Source organism: Taudactylus pleione, unplaced genomic scaffold (assembly GCF_031769625.1).
Source record: "Taudactylus pleione unplaced genomic scaffold, aTauple2 ptg000483l, whole genome shotgun sequence".
NCBI lineage: Eukaryota > Metazoa > Chordata > Amphibia > Anura > Myobatrachidae > Taudactylus > Taudactylus pleione.
The window spans coordinates 448,562-459,956 of NW_028284885.1; the positions used below are offsets into that span (position 1 = coordinate 448,562).

Here is an 11,395-nt window from a genome sequence, read left to right on the forward strand (position 1 = left end):
ATATTGATTATCACAGAACATGATAAATAAAACTTATACTCTAATTTGGATCCATATGAAAGGCACGTCAGTGCGCACACAGGAAAAGCTGCACCGGCACTGACTGACCACTGGTGTGCGCTGTAGGCACGTGCTTTTATAGCAGGTTGTGGATCATTAGAAGTGTTCATGCTGCATTCATTATGTTCCACATGTAGAGCAGCTCTCCTCAAAGAGTGACGCCGGCCTGTAACAGGCGGAAGGTCCAGACGATGTTGCGTACATCCAATAAACAGATTCCTAGTTTAGCGCATTCGGCAATGTATTCTAAGTTGCCGTTGTGGCTAGTGATGACTTTAGCAGCTGCTGTATGTCACGTGTACCGTGGTGTCTGTACTTTTAGACCTTAGTAAATAGTTGAGTAAGAGGGAGAACCTTGCCCATTAATTCCACACATGCTGAGGGTAATGGTGGTCGTCCGTGCTTATGTAGCTTCTGGTTAGTACCCAGCTGTTTGTAAAGGCCAGAAGGGGAGATGTATCAAGCCTTGGAGAGAGATAGTTGGAGTAGTTCCCCCAGAGTAACCGATCAGCGTCTTACTGTCATTTCAAAGGCACTGCGAAATAAATGACACTTATAAGCTGATCTCTACTTATCTCTTTCCCAGGCTCGATGCATCTCCCCCAGAGTGTATAAGGGGTTACAGTCACTCCATGTGGTGGTAATGGTGTCCGGTACTCAAACCTGTCACCTGTGTTTTTTAATGTCAGATTTTCTTCCTGTCTTTGGTTCACAGAGCAACGAGCCCCATGAAACCATGCCCATCGCCGCCTTCGGACAAAAGCAGCGCCCATCCCGGATGTTCATGACCCCGCCGCGGTTACATTACCCTCCTAATGCCCAGTCGCCCATCATGGTGAGAACTGTTATTTATGAGGATTAAAATTATAATCAAACATGCGCTACGTGGGCAGATTATTGGGTACAGCCGCCCTACCCATATAGCGGGGCGCCGAGTAATGTGTGAGGCTGTGCATCGCTGTGTGCCTGAATTGTCACCTACCAGGAGGCCGTGCATCTCAGTCACCACTGCGCCTCTTTGAGCGCGCACACACCGTGAGACGCATGCGCTTTGCCACATTTCTGCAACTTGTGCGCATTTGAAAACCATCTACCGTTTGCGCAAATATCGGCATTGCGTGCGGTTCAGAATCAGGCCACTCCGTATTATTCTGTTGTCTGGTAAATTGTATATTACCGTTTGTCATGTGCCGATGCTGGACAATGCCGTTATATTTATATTTTGTTACAGGAAAACGATCCCTTGTTGGGACAGTCTCCTTGGAAAATGAAATCTTCCAGCTCAGACAATGACACGATAGGCGGATTTCCTGTAGAGTTTCTTGTTCAGGTGGTAAGTTTGCGGACCGTGACGACATCTGTGCGCGTTCACACTGCCATCATAACAACGCTATGGTGCAAAGTGTCACCAAGGAAGTGATGTGTACTGTGATGTCACTATGGCTCCAGCAATAAGTTACATTTCTCTAAACTAAACCCTTCAAGATCAAAAAGGTTCTAATTTATTCAGGAATCTCAATCTCCTCCATCAAACTCGCAGGTCCTTGTTCTGATTCTAGGATTTATTTATTGTACTATTTATTCCCACTTCAACCTACTTTTCTTTTTTTTTTATTCTATTCACCATCCAAACCAGGGCCCCAGCCTCAGCATTCTATTTAATTATTCTGTAATTCCCCCGCTGTATATTATACTTCTACCGATTGCTCATTCTGCCCATGTAGTGCGCCCAAGATGGCTGCCTCGCTTGATCCCCGCATGGAACTATTTATTCAATTCACATCTCGTTAGTTACACTTCATCTTTACCATTGTAGTGTTATTATTGTATTATTTCCCTGTATTTCTTATCTCGCACAATGTAACCTACGTAGAGCGTACACGATGGCTGCCTTGCCTGCTACTCATGGGTAGGATGAACGATGCATGGTTCTGATTTATTTTGTAAGGAATCTGTATCTCTTTCGTATTCTGCGACTCCCCCATTACGCATCAGCTCGTTCAGACATTGCCTGTTCCGCCCATTGCAAATCTATGTAGTGCTCCCAATATGGCCGCCTCGCCTGGTACCTTCATGGAGCCGGATGACTATTCTGCGCAAGCGATGACCCAAAATGACTGCTTCCCCTCTGTATTATAGTCATACTGTGTCTGTAAAGTGCCTGGAGTCCTTTGGGAGAAAAGCGCTATATAGTATATATCATGCCCGTTATTTTTTTTCTTTGGTTTGAGTTTTTTGACATCTGTATCTGTGATCAGAGGATTTTGTTTTAACATTTAAAGCAACAACATAACCTGTTACACGCGTTACACGCCTGCATTCAGTGTTACATGTTCTGTTCTCATAGACGAGATTATCGAAGATCCTGATGATCAAGAAAGAACACATCAAGCAGCTGAGAGACATGAACACAGAAGCCGAAAAGCTGGTGAGCTTTATATTATACAGGTCATTATACCAGACCGGGTCACTTCAAAGTCAGATTCAGCCAGCGAGCGCGCGGATGGTGAGAAATGTGCGGCCTTATTCAGGCGCGTCTCGGAAATGGAATCTAATGTTACTTAATAGACAGGCGGCCACTGCAAAAAGTAAAATTAGACGTGCGTACAGATTGTTGTAGAGAGACTGGTAATGTTTTTGGCTATTACAGTACCACAGGAATAAAGATAATCTCCGTTTTATATTAAATATGAAGTGTAACGTGGGCTCTTGGTGTAAAACTCGGAATGGGACTGTGATAAATGAAATCATTGAGCCTCTGTTCTCGTTCTACCCTTTATATGTGCCAGCTGCAACAAGGTGAGATACCTAAATTGTGCACGTTTACGCTGTAGAGCGGGGGTTGGCAATATACGGCTCTCCAGCTGCTGTAGAACTGCACATCCCAGCGTGCACCGACACAGATTTGCTCTAAGGGCATACTTAAACTCGGCCAGGGCATGCTGGCATGTGTAGTTCCACAGCAGCTGGAGTGCCGCAGGTTGCCTAGTCCTGCTGTAATGAAACTTGAGTCTTATGATTTCAAAGTTCTTTAACTCCCATTGTGACTAGTTGTTGTCCAAACTGTTCCACAGCGTTAGGAGCATAAAGATACTTTGGGGAGGCTGCTGGTAGACGCGGGCGTTTTAAGGTGGCAGGGAATCGGCGGTATCTATTTTATGTTTTTGAGGCTCTTCTCACAACACTGAACAATCGGTGCAAAAGCAGAGATTCCCCCATAGCTCCTGACATGGGAGAATACCCAGAGGGACAGGAACCTTCACACCTTTATAGCTGGATAACTACTGTACGTACAATGTTTTCCCTTCCCCTCTCCTATATAAAAATGTTTTTCCCCTTTTGGTAACAGAAATCCTACTCTGCGCCTATTGACCTTGAGTTTCAAAGACGATACGCAACAATTGTTCTCGATCTGGAGCAACTCAACAAAGATCTCAATAAGGTTCTTCACAAAGTCCAGCAGTATTGCTATGAGGTAATAAGCCCATATTGCAGTGTTTGCAACTGTTTATATGTTTTAATCATAAGGAAACTTGGGGGGAGTAAAAGAGCCCGTTGTCCAGTTTACCTGTTCAGCTTTGCTCATTTTTAAGGCACCAAACCTTACACAATAAGTTTGATATTAATATTGGATAAAATCCCAGGTAATCCGGAATGTTTACTAGAATTTGGGGGTGTAGTTTAAATCTAGTTTTCTGGTGTCCGGTCTCTTCTCCGGTCCTGTGTGTATATTATGCCAGTCGAGTGATGATAACTTCTATTTCCTGCAGCTCGCACCAGATCAGGGGCTTCAACCCGCAAACCAGCCGACTGACATGAGGCAGCGCTGCGAGGAGGAAGCCCAGGAGATGGTGCGCCAGGCAAACACGTCCAGCGGCCAGCCCTGCGTGCAGAACGAGAGCTTGACAGACCTAATATCCAAGCTCACCGCCATCCTCCTACAGATAAAAGTAAGCCACTGTGACTACGTCAGTGGGGGTTTTCAGCGCCCGCGCTGCGTCACGACACGGCTAACCTGGCTGCGGTTCTCTCTTACAGTGCCTCGCAGAAGGAGGGGACCTGAACTCTTTTGAATTCAAATCTTTAACAGATTCAATCAATGATATAAAGAGTTCAATAAATCCATCTAATATCAGGTACGTGCCTGACACTTGGTGTATTGTAGTTTACACTGAACTACATTGGTAATTAATAGGGGAGGGGGGGTGGGGTCATATTTGCAGGCGTTACTTTAATTTATTTGCTGCTGTGTCTATTTTGGATTTGTTTTTTTGGGGGTGGGGGCATCAATATCCCCAATAATTTATACAGCACCCACATAAATTTATATTTTTATTTATTTTGGAAGACATTGAAGGGAATTCAATATGAAACGTAAACTTCGCTGTCGAAGTTTACGTTTCATATCGGAGCTTTTACCTATGATAAAGTATCGGGCTCGCGCCTGCTTATCCCCGTTTTCAATATGAAACTAACGAAAACGGGAGCCTGCGAAGTGGGATTTGCGTAAAGTTACGAAATTTTCCTTAAAAAAATTGTAGAACCCCCCCCTAAAGTTGTAAAAACATGGGGGAACACTATGGGTACCCCCGTTTTAGCCTGCAAATGAAAGTCGGGGCTTTAAATAGCCGCAGCAGGTGTTTTTTTCCCGACATTGAAGAAGTGATGCAGAAGAGCACTTAGGACCACTTAAAAAAACGAAAAAAATAACCTATCAAATTTGGGGTACATGAAATGGGTACTAGCATATTTTTATGTCCCTAAAGTAAGTTTTTAAAAATTCTGCAACTGTGCACCTGCCGCTATTAATCTATTCTAGAAAACACGTGCCGCATACATGCAGAATAGCCCTGAACCTATTTCCCTATTGTTTAACAATTTTTTCCCATTTTTTTTTTCACCCCAATTTTTAAATTAATTTTTTGGGGTGTCCCTATTTTTTTTTTAAACTTTTTTTGACATTCCCAGGGGTGCAGGCTATTTTTTTTTAAGCCTGCACCCCTAAACCCCAATTCTGCACTTTTTTTCGACACCTATTCAATGGTGAAAAGTTATCCCAGTCTTTTATCAAAGACTTTTTGAACCTGCGAAAAGTCTTTGAAATTGAATACGGTGTAAAACTAAAACCTGCGATAATAACGTCATAGGTGCGATATTAACATAAAAACGGAGTTTTCGCTCCCATATTGAATTCCCCTAATAGTATTTTCAGGAAATACCGTTACTTTGATTATTTCTCCTACATGGCAAAGCACCATTTACCCAATATGGACAATATTTTTATTTATTTTTTTTTGCCAAGAAACTTTTTGGTTCTTGCTTCGGTATTAATCCACCTTTGCAAAACGGCGAAAAACACTTGAAAAAGGTCATGCTTTTTATTTATTTTTCTTCAATACATATTTGAATGAAAGGCATAAAATGTGTAGGAATAATTTGGCAGACCACCTACTACGGCAAATTATGGAAACACAAATGGTTTTGTTTTTTTGTTGCCAAAAGATGGGGGAGGTTTAGGCATTAGATTACAAGACAACGAGTTGGCCAATTACAGGTTGAGTCTCCATTATCCAAATATTCAGAAGTACGGAATATTCCGAAATGCAGAATTTTTTTAGCATGACTGAGATAGTGAAATCTTTGCTTTTTGATAGTTCAATGTACACAAACTTTGTTAAAAGGCAGAAACTTATTGATAATATTGTATAAAATGTCCTTCAGGCTCTGTGTATAAGGTGTAAATGAAACATTAATGAATGTCATGTTTGTACACAAACTTTGTTTGAGCCACAAAATGATTGAAAATATTGTATATAATGACCTGCAGGCTGTGTGTATAAGGTGTATATAACACATACATGTACTCTGTACCTAGATTTGGGTCCCATTCCCAAGATATTTCTTTATGATACATAAATATTCCAAAATACAGAATATTCCAATATCCAAAATAGCCCTGGTCCCAAGCATTTTGGATATGGGAGACTCAACCTGTATTACTAATTGGGCACAATGTTGTTTGAAAGAAGGGACTATTTGCCCCCCCACCCCCCCACCCCCCCCACCCCCACCGGGGCTCCACCGCTTCAGATGATGGTAGTGCTCCCAACTGTGTGAATTCTAGTATGGGGATGATTGTGTACATTAAGGGGTGGTGTGGGGTGATGTAAAACGATGTTGACATTTCATAACATTTTTATTGGTGAACTACAGGTCCCAGCAAGTCCTACAGTGTTTGTGTTAAGCTCTAATGTGTACACATACAAGCATCTGCATACCCTGACATCAAGGGTCCACTGGGACCTGTAAATTCAAATAAAAGAAATTCACCGGGTCTGTTTTTTATACAGGCGTTGTACAGCTCCCAGCGCTGGGTCTTCTGGTTTTATGTAACATTAGGTTGTTTTTTTAGGAAGACCCGAACTAACCTCAAGGTTGGATTCAGATTTGGTTTGATTAGATTTTATTTATTATTTCCTCACCCCTTAATAATGTACACAGTACCCCTGTGACCCGCACGGTATGACGTCGCCTCTCAATGTCTTCTCCCTCCCCAGCTGTTTCCAGAATAATGTTGAGATCCACGTTGCACATATCCAGAGCGGCCTGAGCCAGATGGGCAATCTCCACGCCTTCTCCGCCAACAACACAAACAGGGACTGAACAATCCGTCCGCGTTCTCTTCTCGCTGGACTATAAGTGGAAGGACAACAAACTCTTGGTTGTTTGGTCGTGAACCAGCATTAAGGACCTCCAGATATTTTATTTACTTTGTCCTATGGATACACCCTGCAGCGAGTAGCTGTTAGTATTACCAGGCCATTATCTACAGATGTACAGACTGGAATAGCTCGCCCACCTCTACGCCAACCCTTCCCTCCATCCTCCGCATCTTCACGTCGTCATTTGTGTCCAAGGCAGCCATTTTGTGTCTGTTGGTGTCCTGATGTCTTTGGTGGTTAAAAGAGTGAAGCTTGAGGATGTGAGTGAGGATGATCTATGTAGGTACAAACGTCTCTGAACTTTTGGGGGCTTTACAGACGGACTGCTGGTAGCCAGACACGAGGAAGGATCCACAACGCACTGCAAATGTTTCTCTGCCCATTTCTTTCCTATCCTTTCGTTTACTCCTCCTCCTTCCCAAATTGTCTGTCCCTCGGAAACGGATATGAAGTGTCATCCGCTTGTCAGGGGATTCTGTGCTCCTACATCTGGTGTCAGTCCCTATTTAATGCAAAGGAGGACCCCCACGTGGCCACTTGTGGGGAGGAGGGGGGGGCAGCATTGCGGCTACATGAATTTCGGGTAAGACCTGTTTTTTATGGAGGGTGGCCTGTAACAGCTATTGGCACGGACAATGCATAAAGTGTATTCACAGATGTTTATCTTGTAAAAATTGTGTATCGGGTTGTTTAATATAGGTGGTAAAGAGATGAATTATAATAAACAGTTTCACATTTGTTTTCAGAGCTAGCCGTAGGAAAGGTGTCCCTGGGTGTATTAGAGGCCACAGATAAATGAAGTATTTTATGGTATTGTACAGAGCTAACACCGCCCAGGAATCCTCACCCTGAGGCGCTTGTATAGCATAAGAGAAAAAAAAAAAAAGATATTCTAAGTTTTCTGGTGTATTTTGTATTCTTTATGTATTTGATGCACTGTAATACTACACACACAGGGGCGATGGTCTTTACAGCTTGGATTTGATGCACAGTAATACTACACACACGGGGGCGATGGTCTTTACAGCTTGGATTTGATGCACAGTAATACTACACACACAGGGGCGATGGTCTTTACAGCTTGGATTTGATGCACAGTAATACTACACACACGGGGGCGATGGTCCTTTACAGCTTGGATTTGATGCACAGTAATACTACACACACGGGGGCGATGGTCTTTTACAGCTTGGATTTGATGCACAGTAATACTACACACACGGGGGCGATGGTCTTTACAGCTTGGATTTGATGCACAGTAATACTACACACACGGGGGCGATGGTCTTTACAGCTTGGATTTGATGCACAGTAATACTACACACACGGGGGCGATGGTCTTTACAGCTTGGATTTGCCAAAAGCAGCGTTCTCCTTTTTGTTGCGCTTCGCTATACTGTGTGTGTTTTAGATTCTGCGTCTTTCCTAAGCAGGCCACACCCACTCGCCTCATGATTCGTGTGTAACGCGTCCTTAGGTGGCGAGCACAGCGGCAATGTTTATGGATAAGAGGAGGATGATCCCCCTACAATAACTAGGTTACATATCTGGTCAGGGCAAACATTCTATCCCAGGGGGTAGGCAATGTGCGCCACTTCAGCTGCTGTTGAACTATACATCCCAGCATGCCCTGTAAAAGTTTTAGCATTCCCTAATGGCAAACGTGTGGCATGGCATGCTGGGATGTGTAGTTGCAGAGCAGCAGCTGGAGTGCCACACACTGCCTACGCCTCCTGAATTCAGCTGCAAGGTGACCGCACTGTGACACGGGATTACATGGCCGCTCACAATCTGAATGAGACCTTATTGATAAAGTTTTTTTTTGTTTTTTTTTAATACATCTCTAGTTTATTCAGTTTTAAATCCAATAACCTAAATATGTCAGCTGTGATCATTAAAGCTGATAATCTCCCAGATTCACCTAAAATGTGTGAATACGGTGTTTAATGGATCAGTCCCTATAATGTTAATTCAATATAATTAATTCTAGAAACTTTTACTTTAAGCCTAGACTTGGTTTCCCCAGGTTACAGAAGTCGTCATGCTGCGCCTGCCAAAAGCTAATTTTTACTACAATATATAAAGAAACATTTGTACCTTCACCTATTAACACCGATGAATCGACAACACTTCTAGGTTTAAGCTGCGGTGCACAATGTACCACCTATCCGATATATCATACCATTGTGTATCGGATCGATATATCGTATACTGTGTATGCCTGATCCGTTGTTCATGGAATCTTCCCTTCTGCTGCGCTGCACGTGATGTGACGGTTGCATGAACGACGTGGTGCGGTGTTCACTCTAGGTTCGGCGCAGGGTGCTGGACTGTAGAGCCGGCACTTCTGAGCACGATCACGAAAAGGGGGCAAGGCCACGAGAAAAGGGGTGTGTCTTTAAGGTGCACCACCTTTTCATCACTATTGAGGGCGTGCCCCCAAACTCTTCCCCTCTCTGTGAATAGATGCTCGGCGCATGCGGCCGGCATCTATTAAACGGCGGCGATCGCCTGCACCGCAAGTTTTCCTACCCGCGGGACACTGCAGCCCATGGGTGGGGACGGCCCCCTGCATGTTTTAACTGGGCGCAGCGCCCTCCTAAAACAAACTAGTGGGAATGCTATGGTATTAAATGAAGCAAGTAACAGTACATATGGCGACACATTGTTGCATCACATCTCTGGGTCGCACTGTCGTACAGTGTGTACCCAATCTTACTTTTTAATATTTAATTCATGTTTACATCTGCAGCTCTTTTTAATAAGGTGCTATGGTGAGTTACATACAATACTGGGCAAAAGTAAGAATGCGTTCAAAAATAGAAGTGTTAATCGTTTACTTTTATCAATTAACAAAATGCAAAGTAAATGAACAGAAAACTAAATCAAATCCGTATTTGGTGTGACCGCCCTTTGCCTTCACAACAGCATCAATTCTTTTAGGTACACTTGTACACCGTTTTTTAAGGAACTCGGCAGGGAGGTTGTTCCAAACATCTTGGAGAACTAACCACAGATCTTCTGTGGATGTAGCTTGCTCAGATCCTTCTGTCTCTTCATGTAATCCCAGACAGACTCGATGTTGAGATCAGGGCTCTGTAGGGGTCATATCATCACTTCCAGGACTCCTTGTTCTTCCTTACACTGAAGATAGGTCTTAATGACATTGGCTGTATGTTTGGGGTCGTTGTCCTGCTGCAGAATAAATTTGGAGCCAATCGGACGCCTCCCTGATGGTATTACATGATGGATAAGTACCTGCCTGTATTTCTCAGCATTGAGGACACCATTAATCCTTACCAAATCCCCAACTCCATTTGCTGAAATGCAGCCCCAAACTTACAAGGAACCTCCACCAAGCGTCACTGTTGCCTGCAGACACTCATTATTGTACCGCTCTCCAGCCCTTTACGAATGAACTGCCTTTTGTTACAGCTAAATATTTGAGAACTTTTCTCAGAGCCGTCTAAATGTTTTTTTCTACCTCAGGGTCCTTAGGGATCCACAGGGATACCTTGGGGTATAGGGCTTGGCTCCAGCCATGGGCACCACAGAGTTAAAGATGTCCCTCCCCTCCTATACCCCGCCCCCAGGCCAAGGCACCTCAGTTTCAGTATGTGCCCGGCTGGGAGCTGGGTCATCGCAGTGGGGGGGCTGTGTATAACAGCCCCTGAAGATCTTCAAGAGCAGTAGCATAGGACTGTCCATCGGACGTCCATGCTACCGCTCCGACACCCCCGCCGGCGCCGACCACCGGTAGCTCGGCGGGCTCTTGGGGGTTCCAGCTAGCGGAACCCCCGGGGGCCTGGGACTGTGGCTGGATCTACGGGGGGCGACATAAGGTAAGCAGCGGGCGTCTGCGGTAGGTGTCCCCAGGGCTGGGGGCTCCCTGGGGACGGCAGTATAGTGGAGCCAGGCGGATGCCTGCGCTCTCCACTAAACCACCAGGGATACGGGGCTGGAGCGTTGTGGAACACGCTCCAGCATCCCGGGGGGTTAATGGCCTGCCAGGGGAGGATGCCTTCCCTGTAGCGCACAGGAGGCTCCTCCCCATCGCTGCTCTCCGGCGCCTTACATGTGGTTTTGGCGGGCTGAGGCAGTGATCCTCCCCAAGCCCGCCTCCCTTCATCCTCCGGCGGCCATTTTATGAGCAAAGACGCTGTGGTGCAGGGTGCGGAGCCTGGGTGCCCCTTACATACCTCTCCTCCCAGTATAAGGTCAGCGTATGTAGCGCTATCACTGCCAGGCTGTTGGTCTGTGTAAGTGATAGTGCAGTTAGTGCAGGGCTTCTGCATTGTATGTGACTTTGTGCTAGCGCTGTGTGTGTGTGTGTGATCTTTTCTCCTGTCAGCCATTTTACTATCCCTATTTCTTCCTGCCCTCTCAGTGCCAGTACTGTCAGGGTAGGAATTTACCTCACAGTTTAAAGTTTATTTCTGTGAGAGGAGTGTCACATACCACTATGTCCAGTGAGGACTCTGTTAGAGGAGCACCTCTCCTATTTTCCTGCTCCAGATGTAAAGCAGGTGTGGGGGAGGGGGCGGTACTTCAGGATGGGTTATGTGCTGCATGTTTGGCCATCCCTGGTACCTCTGCTGTACCCAGCACCTCTC

General features: G+C 44.9%; 1 protein-coding gene across 1 annotated transcript in view; it reads left to right on the forward strand.

The window, feature by feature from the left end:
* LIN9 (lin-9 DREAM MuvB core complex component) overlaps positions 1–7,682 on the forward strand; it is a 37,333-nt gene extending 29,651 nt beyond the window's left edge. Inside the window, exons 9-15 of the mRNA XM_088449364.1 lie at positions 776–895; positions 1,292–1,393; positions 2,408–2,488; positions 3,410–3,535; positions 3,831–4,010; positions 4,099–4,196; positions 6,618–7,682. Coding sequence (XP_088305490.1) covers positions 776–895; positions 1,292–1,393; positions 2,408–2,488; positions 3,410–3,535; positions 3,831–4,010; positions 4,099–4,196; positions 6,618–6,723 — 813 coding nt within the window. The 3' untranslated portion in view covers positions 6,724–7,682. The remainder of the gene's footprint in view (positions 1–775; positions 896–1,291; positions 1,394–2,407; positions 2,489–3,409; positions 3,536–3,830; positions 4,011–4,098; positions 4,197–6,617) is intronic.
* The last annotated feature ends 3,713 nt before the right edge of the window (positions 7,683–11,395 follow it).